The sequence below is a fragment of the Syngnathus acus genome, chromosome 6 (genome assembly GCF_901709675.1).
Source record: "Syngnathus acus chromosome 6, fSynAcu1.2, whole genome shotgun sequence".
In the NCBI taxonomy this organism is placed as follows: Eukaryota; Metazoa; Chordata; class Actinopteri; order Syngnathiformes; family Syngnathidae; genus Syngnathus; species Syngnathus acus.
This window is the reverse complement of record NC_051092.1, coordinates 3,051,022-3,074,647: the sequence shown is the minus strand read 5'-3', so window position 1 is coordinate 3,074,647 and position 23,626 is coordinate 3,051,022. Positions and strand designations below refer to the sequence as shown.

Sequence of the window (23,626 nt, the reverse complement as noted above, 5' to 3'; positions counted from 1 at the left end):
GAAAGAATAATGTTCCTTCATTCCCCCCTATTTTGTTTATTTAGTCAACCTTCCTTCATTCTTTCAACCACCATTTCTTTCTCCTTCTCTCACTTCATTCTTTCCTTCCACCCAGCCCCACAATCAACATTTTTGTTTTGCTCAAGAATAGGCGAAAAAAGTCCCTTTAAGTGCACGGAGGCTTGCTTTCGTCAGCGTCATGTCTGACAAGCATGACACCTGCTTTCCTCTCCCCATTTTTACATGATCAACAAACATGCTGTCATGTTCCAAAGGCACGGCCACGCCTCCCCTTTTGGCCCTTTACACGTGACCTGATCCCGCCTACTCTTTTCTCCGATTGGTCACTCAGTTGAGGCGCTGCGTGCCACGATTGGTCGCTGCGCACGCCCTTCACAACTACCGCTGTTGTCTTGGCGATGTGACGTCAAAGAGCGTTTTTCTGTTTATTCTAGTCCCCATTGTGTCCCTTAATTATATTTTAGGATAAAAAGACTATTAGTTGATTATCTGCTACCAACTTTTGTAGAAACAACTGATTGATGTTGTGCGCGTGCGCAAAAAAGAGCGAGTGACTTAAGTGGGCGTGGGCGAGGAGTGATGACGTATGACGAGGGGGCGGTGCCTTGCTGTCAAGAGGCAGACTGGCTTTTTCTGAGTTTGTCAGCTTCCCCCTCCTCCTTCTCAACACCCCCGAAAATAGCAGCCCAGCGTGTTCAGTGTGTTCAGTGAACGTTTTGTCCAGCGGATCCGCCGATAGTGTCCTCAACAAACCCGACCCGGGACGAAAAAGGTGAGTGATCGCAAATAGAAACATTTGTTGTTGCAAGGCAGCCGTGGCTGACGAGGGCGAGTTGGACACGCCAGAGGGAGGCGTACAGTACAGTACAGTACAGTACAGTGGTTCGTCGAGATTGGAACACGTAAAAAAAAAAAAAAAAAGTAACATTTCTTTTCACTGACAAAATTGTCAAACGGCTGTTTTACTGCTGCTAACGGTTTACTTGCGCGGTAGTAGGACGTCACAATTCTACCTGTCATTTGCTCCTAAAACGAGAGAAAAGTTGACAGTCCTTCCCCTTTAACCTGATTAACCCGACATTTGAGTCCGTTTGGCTAAAGTTTGCCCAGTCTTTGATGATCAATGTCTTATTCACCATGGCAGCACCAGTTTTTTTTTTCCATGCACAATTTGCATGCATTCTTGTTATTTAGACAAGAGAAAACTTAATATTCACTATTACTCTTCCTAAACTAGTCTAACTAGTCTATTGTGATTTTTTGTTTTCCCCCCACTAGATTTTTGAACGTTTTGTACAGCATGTCTAAACAGTGCTGATCACCTTTGTGCATGCATGATTTGCACTCCTGCTTAGGTTTTTTCCTTTTTAGATGTAAAAAAAAAAGTCGCATTTTTCTTCTCTTAACTCAGTAAAACTAGTCATTACTTCCATTTTGCTTGCTATGGTTTAACTTTTACACTTTCACTGTCAAAACCACTTGATGTGTGCATCATGATATGAAAAAAAGTTGACAGTTCAAACCTCAAACCTTAAATGTGCCCACTTTTGATGATCGGAGTCTCCAGCACCTGCTTTTTTCCTTTCCATAGTGGCACGCTTGCTATTGTTTTTGGTTTTTGTCACGTAGCCAGGTGAAAACCTGACAGCATTCATTGTTTCTCATTGCATGCAAGTTGACATCCTGGGTGGTTTAGGCTTCTGGTCTTGTTGATCTCGTTGTTGTTTAGACTCGCAAAGCGATTCGCTGCCAACTCTGAGCACTTGAAGTAAAAATGCTGCCAGACTGAAGTTATTATTAATTTATTTTGGAAAGTCAGCACTATCTGGCTGCTTTTTCGTGGAATTTAGGTTTGAGGGTGTATTGTAAGAAGTAATGAGAGATCCTTTTTTTTTTTCTCACAAAGAATGCATTTTGGGACTTTTGTTTGCTAGTAGTCTTGCTAGCTCATCTGTTCACTCTTGAGCTATGCAAACTTCTCATTGGAAGTCTTGGTCCAACTCCAAGTTTAGCTCAACTGTATTGAATTCCCAATTCCCAGCCCGAGTCGTGCGACGCTATCGTCGTCGTCTGGTATTTGTCTTTGGTCACGATGGCCGTTACGGCGCGGCAGCTAGCGGCTGTTTGCCGCTCCATTATGATGGCAAAGCAAGCGAAGCAGCCTCCAATCTGCAGTCATTAAGGCCCGCGCGTCGCCTCGGGCCTCAGCGATAATGTTGCTCATAATCCGCGTCACGTGATCTTTGATGCGTAATTTGCGGACAAGAAGCATTTGAACAATTTACGAGCTGTGTTAGTGCGTCTGATTGAGCTGTCGTCCGCGTCTGACTTGTGCATGAGTTGTTGGTTTAACCTCAGTGACCTGTAATGTTTCCATCATGTAAATGTTCTTTTTTTTTTTTTGACAGTTTATGAAAATCCCATAGGTCTCTAGTAAGGTGCATTTGGAAGTCGTCAGCGTTTTTCCTCGAGTTCCTAATCGAAAGGGAGATAGAGGATGTGCGAGGAAGAGGGCAGCTGCAGCGTCCTCTCCCCGCACTCAGTCCCCACTTTAATCTCGACGCTTCAGCGTTCTCCTTCCACCGCAAATGTGGAGTGCGTGGGCGCGTCGGATCTGCAATTAAAGCCGGTTGTCAGAAAGAGAAAACGTGTTTTTAACACTGCGATAAAAGACCTTCTCCCCTGTTTTTCTCTCTGGGTAAGAAGTGCAAGGGCACCGGAGATTGAAAAAGAAATATTTTTTATTGTTGTCAATGTAGTCCAACAGCAAACTTGTCCATACTGTAAATTAAATCTTGACTTGGTCAATTGAGGAAAGGAAAAAGGAAAAAAAAAAAAAAATTCCAGTCTATTGACATGTTTTTCACAATTTTTTTTCTCAGCTTGTTTTTCTTTCTTTCTTTTGAATCAAAATCATTTTTACTATTAGGAGAGGTTGCTCAGTGAATGCCCCCCTGCCCCTCCCGTTTGACTGAGAAAGCATTTGGTAACATGAGTCATTGTTTATTGGCGCGCCATCATCAATATGGAGATTTCAGCGTTCTACTGTGAGACCTGGAGGTCACATGCAGAATCTTGAGCCTGGCAGATAATGTTTTACAATGCCGTTTACCGGACGCCATCGCCCCCCCCCCTGCCAAAAAAATCCCTCTCAATAATCCTCATATAGAATCGTTCCCGCTGCTTGATGATAAACAATAATTCATATGAACATATTTATAATTTACAATTTGGGTTTTGTGCTAAATGGGTCACCATGTGTGCTGTCATGCTAGCACTAAAAGTTTTGCTAGCTTCACAGTAAGTCTTCAATTTCCCCCCCCCCACACACTTTTCTGTTTGTGCAAAAAAAAATCGCTTGACGTGAGTGAATGAGGCCCTGTTTGTATAGCAAGACGGCAAGCGGCGACCTTTCAACTATCCTGCTATGGATCGAGACCTGTTGGTGAGCCCTTGGCTTCGGCTCACTCAGCACGCGTGTTGCTGAGCAGGGCAAAGCAGCTCAAGGCTCGGCCGAGCTTGTCATTTTTTTTTTTTCCTGTCAAACGGTCCTGACACGAGGTTTGGACCGGACTTCGGCGTTTGCTGGGAATGGTTGTCTAAGTCCTTCCTTGCTCATAGTTACCTTCTCTGTTTTGACTTGTGGTGGAAACTTGTGCATGCGTGAGGTGATGACTTTTGCAAAGTCATTTAGCACCTTTGTGAGAGGTCCCCTCCACTCATTTTGGCTTTCTGGGGTGTGCAGGAAGAACCGCACAATCACACTCTGCATCACTTGCAAGAGTATGTGGGTTCACTCAAAACCAGCAAGGCCGAAACGTTTGTGGCCCGTAAGGTTTCACATCAGTCATAAAAAGTGGTGACTGACTGATGTCATTGAAAGCGACTCTCGGGACAAGACGTGTTTGCTGAGTTGCATTTTATCAGAATTTAAATGAGACTCGGAAGAAGAAAAAAAAACCATACAGTAAATCAAAGGAATATATTACAATCTAATTTACTAGATCAAAAGATTCCCATGATGACTAATATACTCTATGTATTAAATTCCTGATGCAGATAAACAATTGGATTATGAGCGTGGAAAATCGTTTCTATAAAGTCCTCAAGTTCTGAGCGAGTTAGCCTATTTTGATGGCATTGTCCGTAGAAAAGAAGCACTTGTCCAATTCCAAGTACATCTTTTGTTTTTGTGGTCACGTTGGACAGAACTAGCAATACGATTAAAGAAAAAAAACAAAACTTGATGCCCTATTTCAGTCACAGGAAAGCAATATTTCATATTTGTCTAACAGTCGACAAACAAACCGATTGTTCGTTTGCAAGTCCGATCCGGTAGCTGTGGGAAGCCCCACAGGAAAGGACCCCGGCATCCTTGTTTTTTCGTCTGTTTGAGGAACCTTGTGAACCAAGACAGCTGGAGGCGGCGGGAGGTAAGCCGAGTCGCCGCCTTATTCAGCAAAACGCATCAAGCATTACGACAGCAAAAGGGAAGCGACGCCCCCGCAATCACGCACGCACGGCCCCGGGTCCGACCCACAGTCCATAAGTTGAAGACTCTTCCGTGGTTCAGAGAGAGCAATTTGGGCTCTGATTGGATGCTTGCGTTGTTGCTCTTCTTTGCGCGTCTCATAGGGGATTGTGATTCTGTTGCGAGGTGTGGAGTCTGCCCGCTGATTGCGCCTCTGCTTGCCCGTCGAGGTGAAAATGGTATCGGGTTCTTCGCCAGCGAGCCATCGGTGGCCCCGCCATCTCATCAGATGGCGGGCGTCCTTTTGGCTTGCACGTGGAGAAGAGTGTCCAAGCTGTCTGCTTGGAAATTTGAAATGTATGCAGAAATTTGGGGAGATGCTTGGAGCTGCTTTTAGTGGTATGTCGAGAACCTCCCCTTTAGGGTCTTTTTTTTTTTTTTAAGGGGGGTATCAAGTAGTTATTTGTTCGTGGGCCGCAGATTAGAGTTGACCAGGAAACAGCTTGGCAGAGAAGATTGCTAGTAAGGCAAGCAGCAGGGCCTGTGGGGGTCTCTCTCTCGCTCTCACTCTCTCTCGCTCTCTCTCTCTCTCTTGCTCTCTCTCTCTCTCTCTCGCACTCTCTCTCTCTCGCACTCTCTCTCTCACTCTATCTTTCTCTGTGTCTTTCTCTGTCTTTTTCTCTCTGTCTTTTTCTCTCTCTCTCTCTCTCTCTCTCTCTGGCTCCTTCTGTCTCACTCCATCTTTCTTTATCATGGTGTTTGGACACAGTGTTCATGTGATCGTGAGATAGCATCATCTGATTTGTGTGTGTGTGTGTGTGTAGGGAGGGGGGCTGCAAGAAAAACTCTTTGGCTCCCGTAGTAGAACGGCTATTCTATCCACAGACGTTAGATCAGAGTCAGCGCCGCCTTTAACTTATAATTACTCGGAATTATTGTTCTCGCGTTAAAAAAAAAAAATGAAACGGGTTCATCTGCGTGATGTGATGTAAGCAAGGAAGAACTGAAAATAGACTGTGGGAATTTCCCACACAATTATATCAAGATAAAAAAACAACAACCTCTTAGATGATTGTAGAAGTTGTTAGGAAAAAGTGTGATACGGCTTAAAAAATGTGATCCCTTAAAATAACACAAGTGCAAAAAACAACAACAGAGGTTTGGAAACCAAGATTTCATATCCAAAACTTTTTACCAGTGGTCCATTTGAGGGTTGACTCAACTGACCCCTATGTGAACAGCGCCACTTACATCCTCCAAAAAAAAATCAGCTGCACTTATTTTCTAGAAAATGAAACATCACTGCCGGTTGAGCTGGTCCAAGTTCAGTGTCGATATGACTCACGGTGGACCAACCTGGTCGGCCGGATTGCATAAAGCTTTTATGCAACGCCACGTTGAAAGAGGCATCAAGTGGAGGATAAAAATGGGAAGAGAAAATCAAATATTTAGAACTATCGTTTTATTTCCTTTACAACCATGCAAAAAAAAAAATGCACTTAAAGAGTACAGCGACTCTCTCTGAACTGTTGTCTATTTTTTTTGGGGCCCACTGCTTATCAAGCAATGTGAAAGTCGCAAATATCTCCAATCGGAGTCTAATCTTGATGAGATCGGCGTAAACGGCGTGGAGTTTGCTGAGACGCATTATGCATGACATCCCTCTAATATCCTTACGCCGCGGATTCCCCCCCCGGAGGAAGATCTCAGTTCATCATCGCTGTTTACCATTTTGGGAGTTGCAGCGTGCGCGCAACATCAAAAGGCTGCTGTAGCACAGCTCGCTCGCGGGCTTCTTGCCTCGGAGTGTCGGGCACCGTCGCTCCCTATGGCGGCGTTGGCATTATCCACGTTTCCCCAATGGGGACGTCCGTCCGATGATAGACAGACATGGCCGACTTGCATATCACGAAAAGGTGATGAGCGGGAACCGACCTTTTTTTGTTTGCTGTTAATGATGGCCAAAAATTGTAAACAAATAAAGTTAGTATCATGTCTACCTCACATTGGTTAAGAGGTGGGTCCTAAAAGTCCACGACATATTATTCAGGAATTCATGGACAGGCAGGGACGTGGTGGCCATTGTTAATCCAGATTTTTATTCCGGCCTGATAAAACCGCATTATGTAACCTCGAAATTTTGATATCAGTTTCCCTGTACTGTATTTACATCCCGTGTAAATGCGGGAGCACCGAATGACATCGTCGTAAAGACTGTTTATTTCTGGTCTACCGTGTTAAGACATTAACTTGTTAAGACGGACATTCCCATGTTGTTAACGTGATTTGCGTCATGAGCTTCTGTCAATTACATTGACTGGACATGGCATGACGAGCAAGGAATGGTAGCTAAGAGGCTCAAGTGGCAAACTTGATAAAACACGCTCGGGTCGGTTAACAATCTCAAGACGTATAATGACAAATCGACACGCAGATTTTAGTCTTGGAATGAATTCTAATCAACATACACAGATTCAGACCCTGAATGTCAGAACTATGACGCAGAAATGCTAAACGCTATTGATAACCAGTAAATATTTACTCACACGATTAATTGTCGATTGATTCTATCGTTGCATGAATGAAGTGATTCTCATTCCCGGAGTACTCGGGACGTATTCGATAACTTCTGTTTGACTTCTTTGAATGGATTTGCGGAACCAACATGAGAAAAGTGAAAAATCACGGCGATCCTTTTCGACAGACGGCCCATGTGGTCATCGGGATAGACGGAGGATTTTTCATGTTGATCTGTGACTTAAAGTGATTGGAGATGATCCAGCGTTTGTTTGGAAGAAAACCCAGACGCTTGGCTTTGTGCGTTGCTGAAAAAGAGGCAGAAAGTGGGCCAAGTGGGGAAACGCTACAAGCCGCGCCCGACGTGTGTCTGACTTCTCATTTGCATTCATTTTTAATGAGCCATAAATCATCACCGTAGCTCGGCATCAAAGACGTCGTCATTCTGTAGTTGGTGAAAAAGTTTCCATCCAGGGATTTACCTCGAGAAGGAGACGAGCTTCTTCCACATGAAATGGATCTCACCGTTAGGAGAGGGTCATCTCTTTATCCTTGAGAAACTGAGAACGCATTCATCGGCCGGGGCCACGAGAACCTGACTGACGCAAATGGATCATTGGGAATAGAAGTGTCCCAGCAGTAATTATATTACCACACCGCCACACACGCACACACTCGCGCTGAGGTAGGATGGCACGGGTGCGGGATGCTGCCTTTCTTTCGTCTCGTTTCCCCTCTGCCACCTTCCCTCACGTTAACGTAGTCGAGCCATCTTTTCCACATCCGACTCGGAGTCTCAATTTCTTGAAACCCCTGTTAGCAGACACCGGGAAGTGTGTCGGAAAAGTTTGAGGCAAATGTAATTTGTCTTTCTTAATATGGAATGTCGGGAGGGGTAAGTGACTGGAACAAACAATGCAATAAAATAATGAAATAATAGGGTTCTAAATTAATTTTAGCCCCGGATTAAGATGACTATGAATACGCTGCTTGTGCTCCGATTTGTTATTGAGATATTTGCAAAGTACAAATTTTGTTGTTGTATTGACACTTTAGTTAAATCTCATGGATTTAGGTAAGGAGGTTTGTTTTATCTTTGATTTTCGATTTAGTGACATTTACCCCCCAAAAAACAACCCTCCATTTTTTTTTAAGGATTTTCACACCGAGATAAAGTTAAATAAATACTGCTATGGGAGAAATTAATATAAATCTATAAAGGTTTTTTGCCTGGAATAAATATTGTTAAATATATAATTTTTTCATATATATTTTTTAAATTGTCTGAGAAATAATTTTTTTAATTTTATTATTATTGTCATTCTTCATTATAACCTTCCTCAGCATCCCTTTACCTTCCGTGTCAGTTTCATTTTTTTTTGCCCAATACGCTGCTCCGTGGTACTAAGTCAGTTACAAAAGAGACATGAAATTAATGTGGTGTCGTCTTCTCATGAAACCCCAGGGCACTCGGTCAAAGTCACCTTGCATAGTCCTCTCTTCCCCTGACGGTAGCGCTGGAGTGAGATGGAGATGTCTGCACGCTCGCACTGTCAGCGTACTATGTCCTATTTGGTTGTTATTCGCCGTCATCGTTTTTAGATTTGTTTTTTTTTGGGGGGGGAAATGATCTGCACTTTTTTTTTTTTAAGACAGCGGTGTCATTCGGTGAACCATTTTCTCTCACGTCCTGTGAGGCTTTGGCTTCCTTTTGATGTCATTTGCTAGGTGATAAGTAGCTTCCCGTCTGGCTCGTTCCCCAGCTTGCGCTAGGTGCGAGCAGCATGAAGGATTGTTTGAACTTGCATTGATTCAGTGAGGGATTACAGCTAGGTCATCGGAGACTTGGGCCGAGCCGCCGCCATCGTCGTCGTCATGGTGGCAGATTAACCACTCACTCGCTGTCTGTCTGCTCGGCCGCCGTTTGGTCGTGCGCGCCGGTTTAGGTCACACTCTCCTTTTCAACTATAAATTTTTATACGCCGTTTGATTGATTTTTCTTTTCGGCTCGATCCGATTGTGGGGTGGATACATATTACTTTATCGAGTAAAGCGAGGGAGATACGCCGTGACCTTTTATCACTTTCAAGTTTTCCGTCCTGGAAGTGTTTTAGATACTTTTTAAAATTGTATTTAAATTTAAAGACATACCATGAACTCTTGTTTATAACTTCCGCACTGCAGGGTGTTTCACAAATTCTGGAAAGTGACAAAGGTCATATTGCCCAGCTCTCCCTCCAAATTTTTCAATTAATCTTTTTTTTGTTTTGATCTTTGCGCTCTTGTAATGGCGTTTATTAATTGTCTCATTAGTTGCCGTGGTAACTGCATCGCAGTTATCGATTCATGTGCTTATCAAAAAGTGAAAGGAGTGATTCACAAAGACTAAATTGTCCGAGATGAGCAGCTTAAACGTCGGTTTTCACGGAAGATTCCAAATTGCCCGTAGGTGTGGGCGGTATCGGCTCCTGCTCACCCTCATAGAGAACGCTTGTAAGGGGGGGATAGTTCATCCTCCAGCATGTTTCCAATGCATATCTGTGATTCATTCTTATGTAACCAACCAGATGAGTGCTTTGGAAAGTAAAAAAAAAATGGAGGGAAAGGTCTCCAGCAACCAATGGTAAGCTTGCGCACGTCACCGAGCCTGTTTAATGAAGCTTCCAGTAAACATAATAAGCCGGCGAAGCGTAGCCACCAGAGATGAACCCCACTGTGGTTGTTTAGTCTCACACTAATCATCACAACGGCGCTCAGATGGGAAGGGTGTCCCCGAGGTGGTCACTCCCTTCCCTCCTCTCCAGATTTTTGCCTCTGACTGCGGAGAACAAGCAGACGTGCCGAAGAATAACAGGAAGTGGACGGGCAGGAAGTGGAATCTTGTCTACCCGAGGCCCGCCGTTGGATTGTGAGGATAAGCAGTTGGAATCCCCCAACTGTAACGCGAGCCGGGCTCGCTGGCTACACTTCTTATGATTTCCTCTGGCAGGAACGGCTTCAGACTGCACCCACACACACCTCCGTACACATTTTTGGGGAGAAATCTGCTGCTGTAGGCCCCCGTTCCCACCAAGCAGTACTGTTTGGTACTCGTAAAAAAAAAAATATCCGACTCAAAACTGTCACTAGGTTTAGCCTGGGTTGTTAGTGGAAATCAGTACACCACTGGATTTTTTTTTCGCAATCAAATCTTTTAAATTGAATGCAAGATGCCCTTCATTGACCAATCATTACCCCCCCGGTGGCCGATCAAGGAAATCTCGGCAAATGCCAAACGCGAGAATAGCCGTACCTGCAAATGGAGTATGCAAGCATGTGCACATCATTATCTCGGCTGTCACAGCGGGACAGCTCAAGACTGGAGGCATAATGGACGCTGCCATGACATTTCTCTTACACCGATGTGAAATGACAAGCTGAGAGGGAATTCAGACAGCAGGTGTGCAACACTCTCAATTTATTGCACACGCTAGGAAAAAAACTTAGCCCAAAGCTAAGGGTGGCTCTTGGGCACAGAACCAGAACCTGAATCCTCTCTTTGGTCCATTTAACATCATTGCCATGAACAGGTGTTCAGTAAATTTAGTATATCGATTAATTGATTATTTTTTTCTCGTTCACTCTCGCATTTGTTTTTATTTAATAGGATTATGTATGGAAAAAACGTCAACATTGATTTATTTAAATTACGAGGAAAAAAACATTGTAATTGGTGAAAGATAACATTGATTTAATGTATTTTTATCAAATTAGCTAACTGCACGACCAAAACAGACTTAATGTCCTGATAAAGCTTTGAGTCTTTAATCGTAATTCTATTTAATAGGTACGAGATCAACATCAAGCTCACACATTTTCATGACATTTGCTCTGGGTGATCTCTTTGCCCGATCCAGAAAGCCAGACATGGTCATTTCAGCTCATCTGTAAACTGTAATGACTGCGTGCCACCGGAAAATGCGCATTTCTATTGACACTGCCAATTCTGCCTCTGGCTTGCTTGCTTCACAACTACTAACTGCATCTAATCGACGCAGTTGTTAACCTTTCTACATTTGCGCCCCGAAGGCCGAATGTCGACAATTTTATCAGCTCGCAATATGTGATTAACGTGCCTCCAGGGCAGGGGCGATAATTCTTCTTTTCGGGACAGACTGACGGATTTTCCCAAGGCAACATTGGCCAGTTTACACCTTCATATGAAAATAGATATTGATATATTCATATAGTCCCACCCCTGTGATCTCCTTTGCAGCCCAGGAGACTTGTCGACCTGGGACTGGGTGCTGTCTTAATCATCTTAAGAGCAAAGTTGGCATCATGGTCAGCTTAGGGAAGGTCAATGTAATGTCACCGCGCTGCGTTTGCAAGCGGAGCATAAATTCTTTCTGTGGACGTGCTTAAACACTTGAAGAAAAAACATCCTCTCTTGCTGTTAATTTCAAATTTAAAAGAAATTAGAAAATGTGACTAACACCGAAAATGGTCTTGTGGTAGATGCTAGCACAAGTGCGCGTTAGCTAGCTAGCTTCTGATATTAAATCACAAACAACCCCGAACGAAAGACGGTTGGAAGTCATGTGATGATAATACTAATTGGCATCTTTTATCCTCTGACTTGTTCGTTGATGTTGTTTTTTCTTTCTTAAAAATGGCAATGTAGCCGTTTACAAATGTTTCCCCCGCTGTCACTGGCTGTCTTTCATTGACTTCATCTGTAGCTCACATGAGGGGCTAAGGCCCCGGCCGGACATGTGGGTTTCATACTCGGAATGACATTGAGAACAGAAGACATTTGTACTTTGAAGTGCCTAAGGAGACATTACCGAGTGTCATGTTAACTGTGTTCCGTCTCTCTTGCTCACTCGTCTTTTTGTTTTTTTCCCTAGGTTGTGCCGGGTGACTGCTGAAGAGCATATGGTGCGTGGAGACCAGCGAAAGTGTGCATACCAGAAGAAAGGACTTGCAAAATGTGCTAGGAGAGCGTTGGACGTGAAGTGTGTGTGTGTGTGAGTGTGCGCGTATGTGTGTGTGTATGTGCGTCTTCGATCGTCCAATATTGTCGGTGAAGTGTCAGAGAGACGGGAAAAAGGACAAAGAGCCATGGGGCGGAAGAAGATACAGATCACCAGGATCATGGATGAAAGGAACAGACAGGTACATTGTCGAACTCTAAAATTGATTGGGCAGCACTGCGGGCTAGCGGTTAGAACATCCGCCTTGCTAGTTCTGAGGTTCGAATCGGTTCTGGCCTTCCTGTATGAAGTTGTGAAAGGGTTGCTGGTGATCTGTCAAGTTTTGGGTCAAGACGCCGTGTCCAGACCTGATCGCCAGCAAATCGTACAGTCAGATAAAACATAAATACTTCAGTTGGCTGAGGTCCGCGCGGACTCAGTGCTCTTAATGTACTCGGTATGGCGCTGATGTGATTTCCAAAGTGTGTCTGTCATCAGAATGCTTTTTCCTACCTCCCTCCGTCGTTTCCCTCCCGCCTTACCTCTATCCAGAGTCCAGCAGCTGTCTTTGTTTGCGTTGATCTAAAGAGACGGCCCTTCCTCAAGTCTTATCCGGTTCACTGAGGACCGTGACATTTCTTTGTCATATTTACAGACTCTCTTCCCCTGACACCCTGCAATTACGTCCAGAAAAATTGATGAGGCAGCAGGAGTGGCAACGTTAGTCAGACCACCACCCGCCACTTGGGGCCTTGGCAGTAGGCCTGCCCCACACCCCCCCACACCCCACCCTCTCGCTGTAATGTGTTTGGTAGCAATTAGAAGCGGCCGCAACACCGCAGCAGCCTCTTATTTAGCAGGGCGGGTCATTGGGGCGCACAGCATCCTTCTCCTCGGTCACTCTAGTCTGGCCTAGCCGCAGAGCTGGATAGAATAAAATACCAAACAGATAAACTCTCTTCGGAACACCCTCGATTGGTCAGGAACTCTTTGAGTCCAACCGGGACTGTTCCAAAGTCACAAGAAAGAAAATGGGCCATTGCATTGGGAACGAATGAAAGGTAATCAATGTCCCGGTAGCTGCCCACCGAGTCTTTACGGTTTTATCATCAATGCTCAGGCAGTTTGCGTTTGCTTGATTTTGCTGACTCTGCAGAAAATGCGTGAGGACAATGCTGTAGAATACAATCGTTGACATGATGCAGCTAAGACTTTGACGGTCCAGCTGATCACCAGTCATCAAGCCAGATTGTCACGCTGATTGCCAATGAATGCTGGAAAACGACCGTCCAGCGGTATCGGCGATGCTTGATTCTTCTCATTCACCTTATGACCTTTGGGAGTGGCAGATAGAAGTAGACCCAGATGGTCTCTAACAGACTATAAACTAGTCTTTAGGTCTGACCTGTATTTGGCCTCAAGATTCAGTTAGGCAAAAACCTGATCTTCACATTTGAGTAGTTTTTGTTCTCCAACTTAAGGCGTTTATTTAACTTCAAGATCAACTCAGGACATCGTTCCATGGGCATTCCCACACAGGACCTTTGCATCCTCATTTGTCCACATGGTGATCCTCGGGGCTCTTTGCTGTCTCCAGCAGAGATGATCCAGACCGACAGCCACGATAGACTGTGCACTACAGCAGCCACAGGGCCAAGGTCATTCTGCCAGCTGGTGCTAGACCTCCCTTTGTCTCCTCTTCTCTTCAATTCTCCCTGCATCTCAATCGGCATGTCTGCCATCGGGACTGACACGAGGTTCTAATAAGGCTTCCAGCTCCTCACCCCTCCAAGGTGTTAGCAACTCTGGCGTCTTCTGCCGTGGCCCAGTCACAGCTGCAATCACAGCCCCAGATGTCTTGTTTGGCGCCTCCGCCCGAGGAATGACATTGATAGACCCGTTAAGTGACACACCAACTGTGTGTGTGTGTGTGTGTTGAGGCAACAACTGTTGCTGTTGTAGGATATTTCATTATTTGTCTTTGTCGAATAGCAAAAAATCCCAGAATCATTCACGCCCCAATCTACGGACACTCCTCTCTTCCGCTTCCAGTTCATCTGCTAAAGAGCGGACAATTTGTTAATCGTTTTTCCCTTCCCGCGAAGCTGGCCCCTTCTCAACCCCGTTCCGCTAGGTTGAGCAAACAAACCGACAGGCTGACAGGCGGATGAGTGAGTACGAAGGGCGAGGGGTGGAAGGTGGGACATGTCCCGATATTGGTCTTTGCACACGTCCGCTTGTCTGCTTTCATATGGTAATCTGCTTTCAGGCCATCATCAGAGTGACAGTCAAAGATTGAATTACAAAAGAAATATGGAAAGAAAATATTCCTTTAATTCACTGTGATCATTTTGAAACATTGACATTTTTTGGGTGATATTGGTGTAAAGGTAGAAAAAAATGATTGGCCACAGGAAATAGTTTGGGTTTATCATGTAAATATTTATTATAATATATTCATTTAATTTATTTATTTAATATATACGCTGTATATATAGTTTCTATTATTAGTATTATTATTATTATAATATATAAAATGAGATGTACCCTTTTTCCAAAATTTAAAACAGTTCAGGTTTCTGAAACAACTAAATGAAAAAAAAATTGACGACAATGTAGTGTGGTGTAACATAACGACACGACCGTCCAGAAAAACAGAACTGCGGAGATTCAGGACATGGTCACTTTGCTTGGGGGGGGTATTTTTGGGGCGGGGCGGTTCCATTACCAGTTGGAATGATGTATGACCCGATGTCCCATCTGAGGCCTCAAGTTACAAAGCTTGTGCTGCGCTACACAGATAGCTTTCCGTATATGGCGTCAGTGGCTACAGTAATGTATGGACGCTTCTGACTCAGCTCGCTGACTTCCGCATCTTTGCCCTGACCTCTTAACTAGACATTTTGGACCAGCGCCATCCTTTCGAGCGGACAACATCAATAATTTGAATACCCAACAGTAACCTATGCTCTGTTTCTCCGTCAGGTCACCTTCACAAAGAGAAAGTTTGGCCTGATGAAGAAGGCGTACGAGTTGAGCGTGCTGTGCGACTGCGAGATCGCCCTCATCATTTTCAACAGCTCCAACAAACTGTTCCAGTACGCCAGCACGGACATGGACAAAGTGCTGCTCAAGTACACCGAGTACAACGAGCCCCACGAGAGCAGAACCAACTCGGACATTGTGGAGGTGAGCCTGTTTTTTTTTTTTGCTTTTTTGCAGGTGCGCCGAATATTTTCACTTATTTCTCGGCTAGCTGTTGCGTAAATGCGGAATGATCATTTTGGTTCCGGGTTCAAGGCCTCATTAGGCGGCTAGTAGTGCTTTGCTAACGTTTTGGACATGCGGCAGACATATGAAGTTCCCTTCTTCAGTATAGGTCACTTCATGTCTGCGCTCCCTGATAAGTTCACGTCCACCAACTGCTGGAGGAAACCTATCTGCTAACCGTTTCCCGAAAGATAGCGTCCCCCGTTGTCGCTGACATGTCCTCAGCGTGCGTTTTCAGCGGCTGTAAAGTATAATAGAAATTCGGCATTTGCTCACTGAGCCTTTTAAAAGTTTCCCCGGCGTGTAATGGCTGCCTGTGGCGTTCTGCCAGCACAGAGAAGGCTCTGCCAAAAGGCTAAACTGTGAGCTAAAGGACATTAATGAAGGGGAGATCTTATTCTGAGTTGATGGACAAAATGGAAAAAAAATATGAACGCATTGAATGTGCTAATTTTCTTGAGCCAGTTAGCGGGTATCTGGAGGAAATCTGTCACCTCATGAACGGCTTTTACTGAAATTAGAGACATTACGTGTGGCACACAAGAGTCAGCTGTGGCCCATTATCTTTTATTCATGCCGCCACTGCCGCTGCTTGTGAATTACCTGCTTGGCAGAGCTGCAGCCAAGTGCACTCTGGCAAGCCGGGAAGACTCGTGCAGTCACTCTTTCATCGGGGGCCAGCAGCAAAAAAAAAAAAGCCAGGGCTCACCTGCATAAAAAATAAATAAGCACATGCCTTGCTTACGTAAGAGTGACCATAAATGTCTTTTTCTGTGCTTGTTTCGGTTTGACCTGAAGATGAAAGTTTCATCAGTTCCATCACACGCTAGTACCGCTTATGACTTGACTTTCGGATCAGTCGCAACTCTCGGGTTTGATTTTCCTTCCGTCTCGTAAAACCCGCAGTCGTCCGATAATCGACCGAAATCGGACACATCAGCCCATCCCGTTTGAATAGAAGATCTTTGATTCTCAGGGTCTTTGAGTGGTCTTAAGTGGGCAAATCACTGCTTTTTGGTGGCCAGGTCCAATCACCAAAGGAAGATTTCTCATGCACGAGCAAATATAGCTGATTGTAGCTCGTTTGGGCTACTCAAGGAAGCTTCACAAAAGGGCAACAACAAGGCGGCGTTGTCCCGGACAAATCACCCTCGCCCCTCCCATCCCCCATCTGCCTACCGGCTACATGTTGGGCGCTCAGAAGTGAAGAAGCAGAGCAGAAGTAACCCCGCCATTCCACTTCAGAGCATCCCGCAGGCACAACCTCGTTTTGCTCGGCCCTGTCAAAGGTGGACGATTGACTGTTGAAATTTTGTCCTCTCGCCAGATAGAAGCCAGCCCGCAATTACGACAAGAATCCAAATTTGTCCAGAGAAATGAGCCTCACATGAGAGCACTTTTCCTGAACATTTATCTAAATTTTTTTATTGCGTTAAACCTTTTTTTTTCCTTTTTCTTTCTGGGGCGGTGTTAACAATCATGTGCCTGTTTGTTTGCAGCAAGAAGGCCGCCGGGTCGTAGTCTCCAGACTTTTCACACAAATGATTATCCTTTGGTGACAAACTGAATAAAAAAAAAAAAAAGTTACATTCCTGCCTAGCATGCGCAGATAACCGTACAGCGTGGGAGAACATGCCTGCATGTTTTCCACAGATGGATGGTTGAGAGTCTGGCTCACAGTTTTGATAACCCGGCGGAGGACCGTAGACTTTGGCTCCGAGTCCAAAGCCAAGCAGTCGGCTTTTTTTCCTTTGTGAGCGATAACGGATGAGCGCTTTCTCATGTGGCACTCTGACGGAAAATCTCCGTCGATACGTTCACCAAACCAGAAACAAAGATGGGGTTGAGGATGGAGTCGAGCGGGCTGTCACGTTTTTTTGGCCCGTTTTCAATGTAATACAGTACAAAGGGAAATTCCTTTCCCGCTTGATTGATGTCGGTTGTACAACACTTGTCCAGACTTTGAGGTTTTTGTTTTTCCCCACACGAATAATCAGCCACACATTTTGGCTGACTGGACTGCTGGCAGACTCTTAGTTTGTAAAATCTTTTTTTTTTTATTCAAACTTAGCCTAGTTTGCAATTGTCTCCTTTACGTCTTTGGGCCTCGTAGTAGTTGGCGTTTTTTAATGGAATAAAAAAAAAAAAAAGTCTGCTTTTTTTACCGATGATGCGTTCGTGTGCCAACCCGAGGTAAGCCACGTCGGGGTTTTAAGGAATGTTACCCGAACCATTAAAAAGTCACGGACGTCCAAGATGAGTGTTTTTTGGAAGGAGTTCTTAGAATGTTTTTTCATGTAGCGAGGCAGTTTTCTCAGAAGACATATTTTTTTCTGTTTTTTTTTTTTTGGTTTTGTCCCAAATGCAGGGAAGCCCTCATGACAGGTTTTAACACCACTGCGCCAATTGTGTTTCTTATTGAATTCTTTTTATGCCACAAATGAAAATGCTGCAGTTAGTCATTACATTAATCTAATAATATTCACTCCTCCTACCCTCTCTCTCTCTCATTCTCTCCCCGTGTGGAGGTAATGAGATTTTGCCCTCGCTCGACTTCTAACCTCACAGTGTCATGGCCGACACGGAGGGATGCTCGTACGTCACCGGGGAAAACTTTTAAATCGGCATCTTACAATTAATACACTTTAAATTGTAATCAAACAGAACCTAAACCCTAATTTACTGATCTGTTGTGGCCTTCAGTGTTATTCAAAGATTTTTTGCATTTCTTGGCTGGCTTGTCAGTCTTCTCTCCTGATGAATTGTGGACGTAAACAAGCGGCCATCATTCATAGGGAAATTTTTGCCTTATCTTGCTTCATAATAAATAGGCCTGGCCATTGTTCCTTTGGGAAGAAATGGACAATTCTTTCTCCTTTCATGAAAGACCAGCCAACCCCCTCACATGACGGAGGAAATGAATATATAATTATCAGGCAGCTTCCATTAGCTTCCATATCAAGATTGCCATCAACTTTTTTTTTTTTTTTCTTTGTTATAAATGGACTTTTATAAATCATTCAACGCAAAATGTAAATTCTGACCGTTACAGAATGTCAGCTGCATTTTGGCTTTCCAAGCACTAAGCTGCCTTTTATTTGATTTTTTTATTATTTAAAATTGGTGGCGGTGATGGGCGGAGGTTCGGAATGTCAATCAAAAACCTGAGCGCTATAGTGATTAAGACTCATTTCTAGCTTAATGAATGCAAATTAGCACATCTGCTACGGTGGGTTAGCTGTCCGGACTCTTCAATTAGTGTGATTGATCAATTATCCGAGTGCTGGTGGCTCAACGGAAATGGAGGCTGTTGCGGATGGCGAGGAAGAAAAATGAAAAGGGGCAAAAAAAAAAAATCCGCCGCATTGAAGGCTTGTATCTCAAAACGTTACTTGTATCTCAAGGCAGCATAATGTTAAGTCGTTTAACAGGTTGTCGTACTTGGACGCCTGGTGTGTTTTTTCTTTGCTGGTTCTGTCATGAGCCAACTTGTGAGGTTTTTTTTCTTCTTTTTTCTAATGTCACTTTTAATAGGACAAGGTCTCATTTCCCCTTTGGGCTTTGAGTGGGAAAAAAAAAAAAAATCATCAGCCTCCAATGTAGTTAGTATCTGAGGGCAATGAGACAGTCATTGGATTGTTCATGTGGTTAGCCCACAAAGAGGCCTGCTAAAGGAGCAATTGCTAAGTTACAGTCGTCCTTTCCTTTGTGAACTTTTTTTTTTTTAAACTCAGTGGTGCCTCACCCGGTGTTATTCTGTCTCAGCTCTTTCTATTATGATGCTTGTTACCAGGATACTGCCAAGAGATTTTCTGCTTTTTGGCACACATCATGCTTCATTGACGTCAGTGCTCAATTATGTTGCATATGTCTCATTTCACACTGAGGGTCTCTCTTTGCAAAGTGCAGAATGAAAGGATGCACGGCGAGTCTGAGTGGCTTTTTTCCTTTTAATCTTTTTCATCTAAATATCTTGGAGCAGTGACGCAAATACTTCATGTAGGGTCGGTTTTGTCTTGAAATATGAAGCCGATATCGCTCGGCGCTAATATCGTTCGTGGAAAACATCGCCAGTTCAAAGTGTCAGTTAAAATGTGATCAATTAAAAAGTCATTTTTGAAAATATGTCCTCTTGAAACCAAACGTGATAAGTTTATGAATATTTCCTAGACTAAGTCGTTTTTTTCGCGTCTATCCTACCATCACTCCATTTTCTATTAACAATCAATTTATTTATCTTGCGCAAATATTGTGTCCCCTGCAATGAAACAAATGCATTATTGTTAAAAAAAAAAAAAAAAGGGGCGGGGGCTATTTTTCCATAACAGTGATATTACAGCTTTTATTTTTAGAAGGAAAAACAAATTACTTATTCACGCGGAAATGTTTTTTTTTTTTTTTAGCCAAAGATAAGCAAGTGAGAAGTAATCACTCCAGATTTTGAAATAAAACAACCACTATTTTTCGGATCCCCAAATTACAGTTTACTGATTGTTTTTGGCTCTTGTACCGTGATTGACCATCATTTCAGGAAGGCCCCAACACCCGCATTCATCTGGGATAGTTTCCATAGCGACCACGACCCCAAACGGGATGAGGCGGTGTCGACAATGGATGTCTGTGGTTCCGTATTGTTTACAGAGCAGGACACGTCAGATTTTGAACGTAATGTAAGCAGCTCGTGTTGGATGGTGGGAATTAATTGCGCAACGTCTCCCGCTCGTAAACCCGCGTGTTATGAACCACATGAAATAGGTCAAGATCGGGCTGACCTAATTTGATTGGCTCTAGCTGGGCGGCGGCGACGTTAGCGAAGCTGTTAAAAGATCATTAAACCGCAAGCCCCGAGTCCACCCTTGTGTTCTTCGGCGACCTTCAGCAAGGTGCTGAAATACACCGCGGTGCCTTTTGAGTTAGCAACAACCTGCTCGCCCTTGTGCCCCCCTCCTCCCGGTGTTCCCGCTGCGTAGCCAACCTCCTCCTGCCCAGGGGCGAGGACGGAGCAAAGCCCGCTGGGATGGGCTGGCTGGCACCACGCCACCACCCCCCCCACCCGCAGCAACTCGGACCGACCGGAGCCAGAAAACGGAGGTTGCTTCAGATTGATGAGGACTCAGGTCTGCGGTCAGGGTGTAGAGTGTTGCGGAACAGACGTCCTGCTGGCATTTCCTGCCCTCTTTGCTGCCCAACAGCGCCTCACCATATTCACTTCATCGGAACCCCTTATTGTCCTTATGAATATTTTAGAAGCCAGCAAGGATTGGAGTTCAGGGCGGGGGGTACGGTTTCAAGGGGCCTGGCAACTAATGAGCCATTCGATGACCAGCGTAGGCAAGATGGCGGAAAATGGTTGAAATTGAAAAATGTCTTTCCCAGCTTACAAAATTCGGCTCGTGACGCCGCTGTAGGAACTCAACTTGGTTGTAAACCAGCTTATCTTTTTTCTCTGACATCGTCCCTGATCTCATTCTCCTGATGACATTGGTTTGTCTTTCATTTGCAGTTGAATTCCCTCCCGGCTCACGCTGGAGATACTCAGGCCGATGATTACGCTCGGCGACTGCGGGAGCTAATAGCTTTGTCGCATCAGTCATCGTTCACCACGGTCTCAGAGCAGCCGTAGCCTCTCGCAGTCCTCTGTCAAATCAGTTGCCTTTTAACCGGGTACAGTAAATGGCAATTGTCAAGCAATAACAAGATGGCCGCCGTTAGCCAATTTGACCTTTTTCCACTTAGCTCCTCCCCAGCCTATAAAAACTCTTTGGACAGAAGTAGTGACTCGCTTCCCACGACAATCTTTAAATGTTTTGAATCATCGGTCATGGCATTTAAACGTTTGCATTCTATAGCGCTTCCTCGCCACTAACGATCCAGACAATAGAGTGAGCCAAAAGGAAGGATATGACTCCAAGCTCATATCCTGATATCAGTCCGACTCAGTCATGCGTAAGCACCACGAGATTGAGCGAGATGTCTGGCAATTTTGTTGTTGTTGTTGTTGTGTAATAGCCAAAAATTCTTAAGATTGGCCTTGATACGCTGTAGCCAAAAGACTATATATATATAAAAAAAAAAAAAACTTTTTTAATTCCCCTAAAGTGAGGACAACAGCGCCGCGAGGGGAATTTGAAACATGGTTGGAGTGAAAGTCTCTTAAGGTGTTATATAAGCATGCCAATGTTCCTTGGCAAGATAAAAGTCTCCTATCAGCTGCCTCCCGAGCTGCTGATTTCCGAGTGCCTCGGCATTCAAAGGAGCCCTTTGATAAGCCCATTAGACGGAACCGCCCGGACACAATGGTGATGTCATGAGGATTAGCGTGCTACCTTTACGAGTCTCCCGTGCCAGGGGCCAATTCTTGGCTCTGCTGGGTTAAAGGCTGCCGAACATCAGCCAGTGTTTTTTTTCCCCACAACATGCCCGAATTAAAAAGGCTATCGCATAAGTGCAGACCTTCCCACCAAAGATTGTGGTCGCAACACTTTCTTTTAATGCTACTTTGACTTACAAGCTTAATTAGTTCCATGACCTAGCTTGTAACTTGATTTTCTGTTCCACAAGCTTTTATTATCCAACCACAACGGTAGATGCTCCTCTTCTGCCTTTGCCTTAAATGCCATTCCTTGAGTGAAAGGACTCTTGAGGTCCTTAAAGGTCTTAAAGGACCACTTAAGGAGCGGGTAAAGAAATATAGTTGGACTGCTTTGAATCATTCAAAAAGTCAACGCTGAGGTTTACGGAGCAAAATGACATGCGATGGGCACATCCATCATGAGGAGACACAAAGTCTCAAGAAATAAAAACAACCAGACTGCCATTTTGGTCTGAGGCGGCCATTTTATGGTCATTTGGGAAAATGTGTTAGAATATGAAGTGGAAGGCATCACGGTTTTTCTATTTAATAACAGTACGGTCCTGATTTTTACTGGGCTAGTGTAGGTTAGCATCCAGCAACATTCTTGCTTTGGTACAAATTTGGGTTTCGTAGCCACTGTGGAATGGAAGCGGAATGGAATGTCATTAGAAATCGACATGACCTCAGCAGGTGGTGTCACTAAGCGACGTTTTACAATCAGCCAGACCACCATGTGTTGCACTAGATGTCTTAACAGATGCAGAAAATGGCGAGCTAGCAAAAGGAGGAGGTATGCGCAGTTGTTTACGTATTGATGGCGCTGGGCAGCTTTTGCGTGTAAGATGCAGGATGCTCCCAGGGGGTGGTCAGATCGCCTCTGGTGTCGGCAACTCGTTCCTTCTATGGTCATGTCTCCGCACAGCTGAGATGGTGCCGGGTTCTGACAGGTGTTGGGAGGTGCGACACCTGTTTGGCCATGTGCTGCTTGACTGATCCATTTACTGGGAACTGTGGGCGGTCACCGCGAGCACGCCAAGTCATTCGGCAAAGATTTACAGGCACACTCAACCCCCCCCCTCCCACTTCCCTGCAGCCGTCAGTCACCCACATGCACGAGGATGCCTCGACTGGAACTCTTTCATTGATGAACTAATGCTCAGCAGCTGTCTCGCATATGCGCCACCTCGAATCACGGCTTTATATAACGTTTTCAAAGATGCGTGGTAGCGTGATTGATGATGAATGTCTTTGCACAACTGCTTGTCCTTGTATCTTGTTCCTTTGCTGTCAAGCCCTCCCTACAAGGCTCAAGCCTGAGCGTGTGTGCGTGTGCTAGGAAAGAGGAGCCCCGGACCGGCACAACCGAGATATTCCCATAATGAGTAGGATGGCGTTTTAAATGTGCAGACTTTTTGGCCGAAGAAAGTGCATAGCGGACGGCTAGAAAAACACAAGCCTTGACTATAAAGTGCCTTTGCTCGGTAAACAGGAAATGAAGCAGCAAGGCGTTGTCTTCGAACCGGAGGAATGTCGCCGCTTTTTGTACCCGCGTCGGTCGGGTTGCTTGTGCGGTTCAGTGAGACCCGGTTATTATGCGGCCCGGTTCTTTCGTCTTCTCATTGCGGACGTTCCCGTCGGGAAGAGCTGGGTGGGATTGGGAACATCTCGGCTATTCTTTCTGCAGTATCTTTTGAGTTCAGTGGACCTCAAATTGGGTGTTTTAAGGCGCCGGAGACTAAAGTTGAACGGAAAGAAACTCAGTAAAGAAAATATCTGCTTTCAATATTTTGCAGGAATCTCAGCAAACCGTGTCTTGGCATCTTTGGAAATGTAAAAAGTGAACTTTTGCCGAGCGCCGTGGAGGTTAGCGAAGATGAGGCCCGCTGTCACGGTTCTGTCAAGTGCTCCGACGCCCCTCCCCGTTGCGCTCGCACCAAACTTGCGCATTCTCACCCAAAACAACACTCGCTCCTATTCCTCCCGCGTGTCTCTCACACACACATTTCATCATTCTGCCGAGCGATCGAGACAAGAAAC

General features: G+C 44.8%; 1 protein-coding gene across 3 annotated transcripts in view; it reads left to right on the top strand.

Moving 5' to 3' along the window:
* Positions 1-642: 642 nt before the first annotated feature.
* The window catches only part of mef2aa (myocyte enhancer factor 2aa), a 35,673-nt gene continuing 12,689 nt past the window's right edge, over positions 643-23,626 (top strand). For 2 of the 3 annotated variants that reach the window (XM_037255450.1, XM_037255449.1), the window contains exons 1-3: positions 643-793; positions 11,899-12,166; positions 14,950-15,153. In XM_037255450.1, the coding sequence (XP_037111345.1) occupies positions 12,113-12,166; positions 14,950-15,153 (258 nt within the window). In that variant the 5' untranslated portion in view covers positions 643-793; positions 11,899-12,112. The remainder of the gene's footprint in view (positions 794-11,898; positions 12,167-14,949; positions 15,154-23,626) is intronic. The other variant, XM_037255451.1, reaches the window with a different exon arrangement.